Below are 14,489 nucleotides of genomic sequence, written 5' to 3'. Positions count from 1 at the left end.
GAGAGAACTCTAGGTTCCACTTTGAGGGTGGCAATCCTGAGGAGGAAGGAAAACAAGCAATTGTGCAGGAGAGGGATAAAGCAGATAATGAGGTGCCCCTTCAAGTTGTTGCAGACAATTGGACCCAGTCCAACCTAGATTTATGTATTTATTTGATTTACCAACCACCCTCCCCCAGAGGGCTCAGGGCAGTATATAACAGATCAAAACATACAATACAGGCATTAAATTTAAACATAATATACCGAGTCCGGTACACGGTGCTGGTTATTACCTTTAAAGCCCTATATGGCCTAGGATCTGCCTACCTTAGGGACCGTCTCTCCCCACATGTTCCCCGGAGAGTGCTGAGATCGAGTTCTCAAAACCTGCTTGCAATCCCCGGGCCAAAGGAGGCCCACCTTAAGTCGACCAGAGACAGGGCCTTTTCAATCACAGCCCCTTGCTGGTAGAACCAGCTACCGGAAGAAGTGAGGGCCCTGCGGGACCTTGGGCAGTTCCGCAGGGCCTATAAGACAGTCCTCTTCCGGTTGGCATACAACTGATCGGTACTTGAAAATTTTGAATAGAAGGCTGTAGTATGGTATTTTGGTAAATGGCTTTGTTTTACTGTTTTACTGTTTTTACTGGTTTATTGTTTTAAATATTGTAAATTGATGTATTTTAAAACTTAATCCTATGTTAGAACTTTTGTGTTGTGAGCCGCCCTGAGCCGCTTTGGTGGGAAGGGCGGGATATAAACTGAATAAAATGAAATGAAATGAAATGAAATAAACATACAAAAATTAAGGTAAACATCAATTAATTAAGCCATTACAGAATAAAAGCATTAAATTATCATCACTGATGGCATTCAGTGTATCTCCCTTCATAAGAGGGAAAACGTGGGCCAGGTGCAACTGCTGTCTTCAGCCATAGACATGGCAGAACATTTCTGTCTCGCGTGCCTTGCAGAACTGTACTAGGCCCTGCAAGGCGCAGATGCCACCAGGCAGAGAGTTCCACTAGGCCGGAGATCTTTTGGGCCCGGAACCACCATTAAGTTCTTATCCTCTGGGTTCTTCGGAGAACATACCAGGAGAAGGGTCCTGCAGGTACTTTGGCCCCACACTGTGTAGGGCCTTAAAGGTAAGAACCAGAACCTTGAAACAGATCCAGCATTCAACCTGGAGACAGTGCAGCTGGCGTAGATGGTTTCAGACAGCTGAGTCCGGCCTGGTGACTCCCGGTGTGCAACTCTGCCAGGTTTTTTTTTTCCAGGAGAGGATGCCGGGGGAGAAGGGGCCATATGGGAGGGTGGGATAGAAATAAAATGAAATAAATAAATAAAAGTGGGCAGATAAAAGTAGGTAGGCTGGTGGGTGGGAAGGATTGAAAGAAATATGGACATATGGAGGTAACTTATGTGAAGCCAGACCATCAAAATCAGTACTGTTTGTGTAATGTACTCGATGACGAGATGTGTTGAAGGCAACATATTTTATTAGCTGATACATCACAAGAGAGAGAAATGCAGGCCGGGTCCCGCTTTATATACAATACCCGGAACAGCCCTCCAACTGGTCATATCACAGAGACAAGTTATGGATTAGAACTATGTGGTCCCCTACCCCACCTTACTAATCAAAGGTATTTCAATCAGAATCAAACTTTCCTACCTTCTCCCACTGCAGCTCACTGCACTCCCCAAAATGTAGCCCCTGAGATATAGAAGACACTCAGGAACAACATGAGGTATGAACCGGGGCATTGCCATGAAAAAGAAAAACTGATGATACCATCTCACACATATACAACCTTCCACTGGTTGGGGAGGGGGGGGGTATTGCTGGATACAACCCACAACATTTCCCACCACAGGACCCCATGACTCCAATTACAGTTCTAAAAATCTAGAGAAGAAGAAAAAAGTGTTCCAAGCAGGCCAGTGGTCATCACGATATTTAGCTTGTCCTGCAGAACAGGCATGTATCCACTAGAGGTTTTATGGATAGGAGTTCTGGCTGCAAACTGTGACTTCCCTCTAGGAAAACTGACCCGCAAAGGCAGACAGGGAACCCCCAGGGAAAACAAGTGCAGGGAATCGGAGGTCTGCTGAAGTAATTGCTGAAAATATCGTTATTTCCATATGTCCAAATCCTCTGCCGTATCTAAGTCATTATAATGGTAGCCTTAACTCTTGAAAGCTCATACCCTGAAAATCTTGTTGGTCTAAGATGCTACTGAATCTAGCAAATCATTAACTGTTTTCCCACACAGCTTACCTCAGAGTGACGTCCCTCTTCACCGCGCAGCGTCTGCTCGGATTTCCTACCATCTGCTCTGGAGGAGCAGGAAGTGCCGGGGCTTCTGCGTTGCAAATGTAAATCGCTAAAACCCAGTTTACATTAGCGACGCAAAAGCCGCGGCTCTTCCTGCTTCTCCGGAGCAGATGGTGGGAAATCCGAGCAGACGTTGCGCGGTGAAGAGGGACGTCGTTCCGAGGTAAGCTGTGTGGGAAAACGGTTATTATTATAGTTACCACCAGTAAAATTTCAGTTATGTCATAGCTATGAAGCTCTCATACAAATAAATCCTTATCCCCCTCTGACTAACAAAGTCATTCCGTTTCTTTCTCATCCCTTCATTAGAAAGTTGACTACTCATTTTAAATTGGCAGATTCAGCCCGGATATGTGGACTACATCCATGACTTGGAAAAAAGTGAAAAGTCTGAGACTAGGAAATATTCACCTCAGCTATCTGTCGCCCCATACTACTCATGTTGTTGAATACAACTGTTAGTGAAAGAGGGGGGCAGACACAGTGGGTAGCAAGTTTTCTTCAAAACCTCCTTAAAATACGAATTAAAGTTAGAACCTCTTCCGCATCTTGCACTTGAAAACTTAACTGCGGAAAGATCTTGCAGAAACCAGTCGCTCAGTTCCCGTTATATCAATAACATAAATATTTTAACAGCAATTAAGTCACATGGCCTCTTTATAAGACTTCATCAAACTTCCAAGAAAAGTTTGTCTGTCTTGCTGAAACTTTGCATTCATACAAGGCCTACTTCATAAACTAGGGGGGGGGCAGCATTTTTCCACTTTTTATCTGGCTACAAGCAAACCCACCTTTTTAAAACTCTGAGCAGAGACATCCTCGGTTCATACGTGGAGCCAGCAGAATTGATCCTCCCTGCATTCTTCTTCTCCCAACAACTTGCTGCTTGTCCTGAAAATCTCTACTCAAGGCCAGGAAAACCTCATTAACAAAACACGCTACGGTACCAAATTCTGCAATGAGAAGGGGAAATCTCCTTGCTTCCCTATCAGAAGTTCATTTATGAGGGTCTCTTGACCCTCAGAGAGGTTTCTCCGACAATCAGCTGGCAGATAAGGAAGGAGACAACAGAGAAATCTCCCCTCTGTCAGTGATATTTTATGCAGGATCCAATCAAGAGCATTCCTCTGGAATATATCCTTTATTTGTATTTAAGAGATACGAAAATGGAACTTACAAGTGAGGGACCCACAAGAACTTGGCATGGGGCATTTCATTTCCTTCCCTGACCCCAACTATCTCCTCTTTCCCTTCCCCTGAAATGCTCCATAGCTTCCTTTCCCTGCTTCGTTCTGCCCCCCCCCCGCCCCAATCTTCAGCTGTGTTTATTATTTACTTCGTTTATACCCCACCTTTCTTCCCGGTGAGGACACAAAACAGCTTACATCATTCTTCTCTCTTTGATTTTATTATCGCAATAACTCAGAGAATGTGTAACTGGCCCAAAGTGACACAGTGAGATTCCATGACAGAGTGAGTTCAAACCTGGATCTCCCAGATTCTAGTCCAAAACTCTAACCATTATACCACACCGGCATTCATACGGTGGCTGCTGTTGAATAGAAGCCAGAAGCCAGACTGGAATGAGTCATACATATCATATGGTATCGAGTCACCCAGGGTTGCTACTAGCCCCGATCGTGACGACTTTGCCCTTGAAGGCTAGAACTGCCCCGGAAAGGGCCCTGCCCCAGCCACCTGTCTTTTATTGACAAAAGCCAAGCCTTGAAGTCCACCAGCAACACTTCTGTGGTTGCCTAGCAACAGACACTGGGGATTTTTTTTTAAAAAAAAGTCCAGGCATTATTTCTATTATTGGAGGGGGGGGGGTGGTTAAACAACTTTTTTTTTTAATTTTTAATTTTTTCGATTTCAGATCTATCTGCAAATTTGCTTTTTCTTCCCAGTCGGAAGGAAGAACCATCCTGTCTCTTTAAGGCTCCAGTCCCCAAATTTAAGTATCTGCAGATCTGGCCAAGTTGAGAATTAAATATACTTATTTATTTATTATTTATTACATTCAACTTATATCTCGCCCTCTCCGCAAGCAGACTCAGGGCGGCTCACAACATCATATCAATACAATTAAACCAATAAAACATATAAAACCATGGACACTGGTTTTATATACTGCCCTATACTGATGGACACATAGGGCAGTTCAGGGCTTCTACGATGGCCATTTGGTACTTAAATCTGATTATTTCACAACACCTTGTGGGGCCCAGAGGCCTAGGAAGGAGTCCACATTTAAGGCAGGCCATATTGCTTTAGCAATGGAACAACATTTTGCTTCTGCCCTTAGTGCGCTAAAACTTCATTACCTGGGTTCTTCTGTAACACCTAGAATATTGAATTTACAAAGTTTCTCAGTTACATTCCCCCCAAATAGTCAAAGATGAAGCAGATGAGAAGAACAGTTGGTTTTATAACTGGTTCTTCAGTACCCAAAGTAGCCTCACCTTCCCTTCCTCTCCCCACAACAGACATCCCATGAGGTAAGTGGAGCTGAGAGAGTTCTGAGAGAACTAGAACTGATGTAAGTTCACCCAGCTGGCTTCATGTGGAGGAGTGGGGAATCAAACCTGGTTCTGCAGATTACAGTCCATGGCTCTTAACCACAATACCAAATTGACTCTCACAGTGACACAGTATTAAAAAACAAACAAACCACAAAACCAATGATAAAAACAAAACACACAATTTATAGCAGCAGAACCACACTCATGGACAGCAGCCTCAAAAGCTTTAGAAAATAAAAGGGTCTATACCAGGGGTGTCAAATGTCTGGCCTGTGAGCTACTCTGTCCTCCAGAGGGCTCCAATAAGGCCCACTAACAACTGGCCATTGCCTGCTTCCTTCTCCCTTGTCTGCTTCCTTCAGTCACCATCTTTTAATTCTCCCCTGTGATGAGGCAGTCAAGCGAAGCAGCCTTTTGTTCTTTCCCTCTTCCCCCCTCCCTCTTCCCAAAGACAGGAGGAGTCTCAGTCAATGCAGGAGCTTGGCTCTGTAGTTCTGCTGTGTTGCCAGGCTCTTTCAATCATACTGCAGAGCTACTGACCCAAACCTCTCTTCCTCCTGTTGACTGAGGCTCCTCCGCCTCCTCATACCCTGGGGAGGGAGGGAAAGAGCTAGAGCTTCCTTTGCCGAGTTCTCTCCATCAATCACATGGGAGAGATATGAAGAAAGCAGTTTTATGACTAACAATGTTTTATTCAAAGTATGAGCTTTTTGCCTTGTTACAGAGAGAGAGAGAAAGAGAGAGAGAGATTTACAGAGAGTCTCCTGGGTACAGCTGGATTTGCCTCCCCCTTTTCATGGTGTTAATGCCTTTATGATCCAGAAGAGGAATAACAACCAGGATTAGTCTAAAAGTATGTCCAGACCAAGTTCACCCACTACATATCCTTTGATTTTTCTTTTACATTTCACATTTCCCGTTGATTGATTGGGGATTTTGAACTTAACATTTCCCAGGACTAATACTGACCACTATACATGGCTGTCTCTCTATTGTTGCACTGTCACATAGAAGTTGTTATTTTTCTGGGGAAGACTATAGTTTTGCAGACAAACACATAGCCCTCAATCTGTGTCATGGTGCCTTCATATGTTGTTGAGCAGTACATGAAGCAATTTATGTACAAAAGCTCACAATGCCCAGCCGTTTCATGTTTTCCTCTGGGTCTTAGGCTCATAGCATTGACCATGAGATTTCTGTAACGAATGTCCATAAATCAAACATAGGTTTGCAACTTACAGATGCACATTTGAACCACACCCAAACAGCATACTCCAGAATTGCTGCAGCACAGATGTTGACTCCAGATTTTGATGCAATAATTCAGAGCAAGAGGTGTCAGTTATCAGAGACAAACAAAATATTACAAGCGTGCTAATGTTCTAAGCATGTTTTAAGTAAAAAACGAAAAATCTTTGTGATTGTCTGTGCCCTTTATAAAGTTTATATCTCCACTACTTGGCATTACATTTTATGACAGACATGGTCCGGCTAACAAGGTCTCCGTATTGTCAAATCTGGCCCTCATAACAAATGAGTTCAACACCATTAGGGTTTGTAGAATCTTTCGGGCTCAAGTGCCGTGTTCTGCTGGAGAAAGTTTTCCTTCCAGACGTTTCGTTCTCAGCTGCGGAGAACATCCTCAGTGGCGTAGCAGCCGGAGCAAGCGCTCTGACTTTCTTGGCTGCTGTGCATTGATCAGCACAGCAGCCAAGAAGCTCAATGCACAGCAGCCAAGAAGGTCTGAGCGCCTGCTCCGGCTGCAACGCCACTGAGGATGTTCTCCGCAGCTGAGAACGAAACGTCTGGAAGAAAAACTTTCTCCGGTAGAACATGGCACTTGAGCCCGAAAGATTCTACAAACCCTAATGATGTTACCAACCGTGAAAACCTGAAATCTTTTGAGTTCAACACCCCTAGTCTACACTAATCATCAAAAGAGATGGGACAAAACAAGGCTCTATGGAAATCATTCAAAGGAGGGGAAACTCCAGGAGTATATGAACACACACAAACCAGCTAACACACATAAAATGACACACAGCATTCATTAAAGGAACAGGAGGAAATATATTGCTACAGAAACCAATGACACCTGAAAATATACACTCCATTAGTGCCCTAGAGGCGCCTTCTAAGGGTTGCTTCCAAGTACCTTTTGCTAAATATTCAGAAACCTTTCAGTTTGAAGGAGTAGTTCAATACATCTTATGGCCATGTGCAGCTGATAATTATTTTTTATTATTACTGTTTTAGCTGCCCTGCTTGTTCTATTCTATATGTACCAATTTGATTTCACAGAACTCTTCCTTTTAACCTAACGTAACCAATTTTACTGTAAAAACTATACTAGAAAGTAAAATGTTCATCTTCAAAAGAACACCCACCTCTAATCACTTCAACTCCTCATCCTACAGCCTCGCAACGGATCCCTTGACAGTAAATAACAAGGACTGCTTATTGATTGATCCAGGACTGCAGAAATATCCAGCATCTCTTGTCGGGTTCTTCCTCCTCATCTGAGAGCTGATGGGGGAAAGGGGGAATCGAAGGGCACCAATCTGATCTAATTTCCGAGTTGATTCACAGCTTATACATTCTCTGGCCAAATAAATATCAGAGCTGTGATACATTAGGCATAATTAGCCATTGTGCACATAGTGTCCTAAATGGGTAAAGTCTTGCCAATAATCTTGCTAGAAGCAGCTCACAATCCACTGCAGACAATGAAAAAGCAGAAGGAAGGGAAAACACGTTGTTGAAAGAGGAATGGAGACAGAGGGGGAAACTGGTGCAGGAAAAAGTTGATGATAACCAAGAGAGACAGAAAATGGGTAGCTAATAGGAAAAGGAAAGGTCCCCTGTGCAAGTACCAGTCATTTCCAACTCTGGGGTGATGTTGCTTTCACAGCATTTTCACAGCAGACTTTTTACAGGGTGGTTTGCCATTGCCTTCCCCAGTCATCTCCACTTTCCCCACAGCAAGCTGGGTCCTAATTTTACCGACCTCAGAAGGATGGAAGGCTGAGTCAACCTCGAGCCGGCTACCTGAAAACCCAGCTTCCGCCGGGGATTGAACTCAGGTTGTGAACAGAGCTTAGGACTGCAGTACTGCAGCTTTAACACTCTGCTAGCAGACAAGAAGTTAAAATGGGTATTCCAAGAGTAGGTGAAGCATAAAGAGGTAGCAAGAAGCACCAAGGGAAAAAACACAAGGGAATGAAAAGAAGGGTACTATCAAACTCTGGCACTTTGACTGAGGACATGGGTACATTCTCAAACAACGTGGAGATAGGGTTCCCAGTCTCCCACCTAGGGCAGGAGTTCCCTGAATTTTGGGGCCTCCAACCCACCACCACAAAACTGGCTGGAAGGGAAAGAGCACCAACACGCCACGATGTGCCCAGTGTGATGATGCCACCAGGAAGTGATGTCATCACACCGGCCATGTTGCAGGGGGGATGCTCTAGCATTTGGGGGGGGGGACTCTATGATAATTAGAAGAAGATCCCCTGCCAGGAGCCGGGTAAGACTTGGCAACCCTAGCTGGAGAGGCAGGAAGTTCTTTCTGTCTCAGTCATTTATGGCTGACACTTGATCGATGTATAAAGGAAAATGAGGAGCAAGTAACTATTGCTGTGAATGTCTCCAGTGTGTTGGAAAATAAAGGGAAGAAGAGTGAAAGGAAGAATACCTAAAGGCAAAAGTGCTACAATGATGACTCGTGTGATATTCAACAGATCTGTGTCTCCAACAGTGCTTTTTGAGGGATGGTGGCTCAGTGGTAGAGCATCTGCTCGGGAAGCAGAAGGTCCCAGGTTCAATCCCCGGCATCTCCAACTAAAAAGGGTCCAGGCAAATAGGTGTGAAAAACCTCAGCTTGAGACCCTGGAGAGCCATGAATGGGGCTGTGGCTCAGTGGTAGAGCATCTGCTTGGGAAGCAGAAGGTCCCAGGTTCAATCCCCGGCATTTCCAACTAAAAAGGGTCCAGGCAAATAGGTGTGAAAAACCTCAGCTTGGGACCCTGGAGAGTCATGAATGGGGCTGTGGCTCAGTGGTAGAGCATCTGCTTGGGAAGCAGAAGGTCCCAGGTTCAATCCCCGGCATCTCCAACTAAAAAGGGTCCAGGCAAATAGGTGTGAAAAACCTCAGCTTGAGACCCTGGAGAGCCACTGCCAGTCTGAGTAGACAATACTGACTTTGATGGACCCAGGAGGGTCTGATTCAGTAGAAGGCAGTTTCATATGTTCATATGTTATATGCCTGTTCTTATAAAATAGAAGTATAATGTTGTTATATGTTTTAGAGCAGGTAGCACTTTGAGTCAGCTTTCAGGAAGCAGGGAGAGGTATCAACTGTTGGAAATTACATCCAAAGCTTATCAGCATACTGATCATCCCAACCACTAAAACTGTACACCAGACAGCTGATAACTAGATAAATTTGTGTTGGGGGGGGGGGGGGGCCTTGCCATTTTTTTCTGATTACCATTCTAAATCATCTGTTTTGTTTTTAAATTAACAACTGTGCAATTGCTTGAAAAAAAAGGGAAACTCACCAGATTTTGAATATAGCACCAAGACGTTATTCCTGGTTCTCAGGAGCTTCTTAAAGTCCTTCTGGTCGCTAATTTTCTCTATCAGTGGGGACATCTTTGCCGTTAACAGGAATGCTGGGAAGGTGGTCTGCAAGAAAAGACAAAACCGTTTAAAATAAAAACACCGCTGCTCCCTAGCCAGTCAGCAGCTCTGCCACTAATATGCTTGTTGCTTTCAACAGAAGGAAATTATTTTCTAATCCAGAAGGTGGGACTTAAAACGTTTGGGGATTTCTTCCCTTAGGACTCTTATATAACTGTAAAGTTGTGGAATATTCAGAGGCAAAACAGAGATGGCTTCTGTCTGCTGGTTAGTTTGAGTCATGCATTGGAAGACAAAAGTTGCACCTTTAAGACCAACAAAGTTTTATTCAGAATGTAAACTTTTGTGTGCTCTAAGCACACTTCATCAGATGAGGAATCAGGTATAGTGAGCAGAGCTACATATAGCTGGTAAGCAGTGGTTTCGAATGCAAAATGGTACAAATTTAAAATCCAATGACAGAATAGTAAAATTAACAAATTAGGCAAACCTTTGATCTGGGTAGCATGAGCATGAGAAACCAATAAAACAGTAACATGTCAAAATCTGAGAATGTCTGTTAATCACTCTATAGTTATAAGCCTGGGCCAAAATGAGGGCATTTCTTGCTCAAGTTTTTCCCATCCATCTAATTAAACTTTTAACATGTAACATACATACTGTATAGTTTGCCATTAGAAGAAAAATACATTAAAATATAGTAGAAGATGGGTTTAGTATATGTAATGAGATGAACAGCCCATATCCCTATTTGAGTATGTCCATACAGCTAAAAGAGGATAGTGATATTCTTGTCCACCTAATTTAACATGTATGTAACTGTTTTTAAATGTATTTAAATGTATTTATTAACTGTATTTTATAATTGTCCTGTTAGCCGCCCTGAGCCTGCTTCGGCGGGGAGGGCGGGATATAAATAAAATTTATTATTATTATTACCTTGCCCAGGAACGGTAAGTTTGAAACGGGGGTAGTATGCTAGGACCGTAGGGTCCAAAGATGGCTTCTTCAGGAGAGGACAGACCACCGCCTCCTTCAAGGCCCCTGGGAATGCCCCTGTTGAAAGGGACGGATTGATGATCTCCCTCAGGGGAGTTTGTATGCCATCACCGCAGGCTTTAACCAGCCATGATGGACAAGAATCAAAGGGGCAAGCGGTGGGTTTCACAGCAGCCAGGGTCTTATCAACTTCATCTGCGGAGAGCAGGCTGAAATGGTACAAAACTGGACCAGAAGATGGGCAAGGAGCTTCCAGTTCCATTATTGAATCAACTGTGGCTGGAAGGTCTCGGCGGAGCAAAAAGACTTTATCTGCAAAATAATCTGCAAAAGCCACACAGCCTATATCTAATTTCCTAATGTTTGGCATGCCCTGAGGCAAAGATGTTAAGGACCGAATTAATCTAAATAATTGAGCTGGGCGCAATTTTGCAGAAGCGATGGAGACAGCATAGAACTCCTTCTTTGCTGCCTTCGTCGCCATCTCATAGGTCTTGTTTGGTGTAGTGGTGAAGTGTGCGGACTCTTATTTGGGAGAACCGGGTTTGATTCCCCTCTTCTCCACTTGCACCTGCTAGCATGGCCTTGGGTCAGCCATCGCTCTGGCAGAGGTTGTCCTTGAAAGGGCAGCTGCTGTGAGAGCCCTCTCCAGCCCCACCCACCTCACAGGGTGTCTGTTGTGGGGGAGGAAGGGAAAGGAGATTGTGAGCCGCTCTGAGACTCTTCGGAGTGGAGGGCGGGATATAAATCCAATATCTTCATCTACCTCACAGGGTGTTTGTTGTTGGGGAGGAAGATAAAGGAGATTGTGAGCCACTCTGAGACTCTTCGGAGTGGAGGGTGGGATATAAATCCAATATCTTCATCTACCTCACAGGGTGTTTGTTGTTGGGGAGGAAGATAAAGGAGATTGTGAGCCACTCTGAGACTCTTCCGAGTGGAGGGTGGGATATAAATCCAATATCTTCATCTACCTCACAGGGTGTTTGTTGTTGGGGAGGAAGATAAAGGAGATTGTGAGCCACTCTGAGACTATTGGATATAAATCCAATATCATCTTCTTCATAAATGACCTATAAGACATTCTCATAGCTTCGTCTCAAGTCTTTTGCCACACTCTCTCTAATCGTCTCAGCTCCCATTTCACCCGCCTCAGCTGCAAGGAATACCAAGGAGCCGAGTTGGTACAGGGGCGGAGACCACATCGATGGCTTCAGAAAGGCAGCTATGCCAGTCTTCCACCAGCTCATCCAATGGGCCGCCAGAGGGAACCCACAGAGCCTCCTGGAACCTAATCGGGTCCATTTGACTCCACGGGCAAGCATAAATCAGCTTGCCACCTAAAGAGGCACACATAACCAGGCCTTCAGGGCAAAGTGGTCTGACCATGACACTACATCCGTTGTAATACTTCAGACCCTGAGACAAAGATAAGAACGTTGTAGTTTTTAATGGATTACTTTGTTTTAAATTGTTAATGAGATGGTTTATAAAAGTTTGTTTCATTTTACATTAGCCATGTCAGAAGCCTTGGTAAAGGGTCTGTAAGGGGGGTAGAAATTTTTAAAATTACATGCAAGGAAAGAAATTTGCTGAATCAACCATAGGAGTCATCGGGCAGGACATTTTTGCAAATGACGGCTTTCTGCTATTTTGAGTTTTTGAGCAACTGACTACTCCATTCCCTGCAAAAGCGGGAAGCGGGCAAGAAGACATCTTACTCAGGCCTAGGGAGAAGAGAATAAAAAGCAACTCTCCATTATCGATCAGTTGCTACTTGAGCCTGCCTTATCTATGGAGGCCCAGGTAGCAGCCACTGCTAAGTCTGCATTTTTTCATCTTAGGCGGGCGAGGCAGTTGGCTCCCTTCCTGGAGCAGGATGACCTAGCAACAGTGATCCATGCAACGGTCACCTCAAGGTTGGATTACTGTAATGCCCTCTACATGGGGCTGCCCCTGTGCCGAACCCGGAAGTTGCAGCTAGTGCAGAACGCCGCCGCCCGGCTGCTATTAGGGCTCCCTAGACGGGAGCACATTCAGCCGGGCCTTCGGGGACTGCACTGGCTGCCAATAATATACCGAGTCCGGTACAAGGTGCTGGTTATTACCTTTAAAGCCCTATATGGTCTAGGACCTGCCTACCTTAGGGACCGTCTCTTCCCATATGTTCCCCAGAGAGTACTGCGATCTGGCTCCCAAAATCTGCTCGTAATCCTCGGGCCAAAGCAGGCCCGGTTGAAGTCAACCAGGGACAGGGCCTTCTCAATAACAACCCCTTGCTGCTGGAACCAGTTACTGGAAGAGGTCAGTCCTCTTCCGGTTGGCCTATAACTGACCGGCACCAAACCACCAAACTACCAAAATACCGAAGGAAGTGTATAGATTGTACGTTGTTGGACTGATGCACTGTTTTTAATGTTTTTAATGTTTTAATTTCTTAACTATGTAAATTGCTATTATATTTAAAATTTGAATTCTATGTTAGAATCTCTGTATTGTAAGCCGCCCTGAGCCCGCTTCAGTGGGGTAGGGCGGGATATAAATCAAATAAATAAATAAATTGCCTATTAACAAAGTAGGAAGGGCTCCAAAGTACTTTAAACTAGGATAGAAACGCACACGCACATCTACCAAACAAGAACACATAATCAGATTCCACAGTTACAAATTATTCACTTTGTACAGGCCTGAGGGAACATAAGCTCTGGGATTCACTTACTATACTTAGAATGAATTATTCTGGGGGTGTAAAAACCATTGTGCAAAAAATTACAACGCTACCACTTTTATCTACACCCCTCTCCTTTCCATGATCTTCAGAGATGAATAATAATCTGATTTTTAAAACATTCCATTTAGACTTCAGGGCAATATTTACTCGTGCAATAGTCCCTTGAGTTTCCATTAGACTTTTCCAGTTATCTGTATAAGGCACAGAACTGCTATTCCTGTAGCAACTGAGAATCTATGCATTCACTGCCTGTGGTTCAGATAAACATGAAAACTATTTGTAGACAGTTATCAAGAGGCCACATCAACCACCGAAAGAAAGAAATCCTCGATCAAGCGATACATATTGTGCATTTTTCATATTTTTTAAAGCCCCAAGGCAGTGTTATCTTCAGGCAGGGTTTTTAATAGAAATAGCCCAGCAGGAACTCATTTCTATATTAGGCCACACCCTATGGCATCACCATTGTTTCATACAGGGCTTTTTTGTAGAAAAGGCCCAGCAGGGATCATTTGCATATTAGGCCACACCCTCTGGTGCCAAGCCAGCCGGAACTGCGTTCCTGTGCATTCCTGCTCAAAAAAGGCCCTGTCTTCAGGGCTTTTTGTTAAGTTCGACTGCACCCAAACACAGTTCTGCCTGGGATGGCTAGGGCTCCAGCTCTAGAAAGAAGGTCTTTGAGCAGTTACGCTGCTGCCATTTTGTCATCGAGCAGGAGGGGGAAGCGACAATGGGAGCGACTGTGGCTTCGGCATGAAGAAAGGGAAGGAGAGAGGAAGGGGAGGCAGGTGGGGGGGGTGAGTAGCCGTAGCAGGGGGGGCCTTGGAGGGCACCTTGTGAGTTGAAGGAGAAGAAGACAATGTGCTGCGCTGCCCAGGCAAGTCAGAGAAAGAGGCAGACGGAGTGGCAGCTGAGTTGCTTCTCCTGCGAGCAGAAGAGCATCCAGAGCTGCAGGCAGGCAAAGACGAAGAGGCTGCAGTAGAGCCCAGCATGCAGCAGGGTCAGCCCCAGCTCCACCATGAAAGAGATGCCCTTGGCCTCCCAGAGCACCATGGGAGCCAGGCCAAGAAGGCAGGACGCACCCCCTGGGTACAAGGCTCCTACTGCCCCATGCCACTCAGTGAGATGGGAGTCTAGCTGGCCACCTGCCTTATTGTGCCACCAACCCCTGTACAAGAAACCACTGGCCGCCCGGCCCTGCTCCTATGACCCCATTAGCTCATGCACTGCCTTACCCAAGCATCCTTGCAGCACACTGCCTACTGGCTGCCAAGT

At 44.9% G+C, this 14,489-nt stretch overlaps 1 protein-coding gene across 1 annotated transcript in view; it reads right to left on the bottom strand.

The window, feature by feature from the left end:
• Positions 1-14,489, bottom strand: part of PDIA5 (protein disulfide isomerase family A member 5) — a 291,070-nt gene that overhangs the window by 246,084 nt on the left and 30,497 nt on the right. The window contains exon 2 of the mRNA XM_060262232.1: positions 9,403-9,529. Within this exon, the coding sequence (XP_060118215.1) occupies positions 9,403-9,529 (127 nt within the window). The remainder of the gene's footprint in view (positions 1-9,402; positions 9,530-14,489) is intronic.

This window comes from Heteronotia binoei, chromosome 21 (assembly GCF_032191835.1).
Source record: "Heteronotia binoei isolate CCM8104 ecotype False Entrance Well chromosome 21, APGP_CSIRO_Hbin_v1, whole genome shotgun sequence".
Taxonomy (NCBI): domain Eukaryota; kingdom Metazoa; phylum Chordata; class Lepidosauria; order Squamata; family Gekkonidae; genus Heteronotia; species Heteronotia binoei.
Note: the sequence above shows the minus strand (reverse complement) of the source record. Positions and strands in the feature narration are given on the sequence as shown.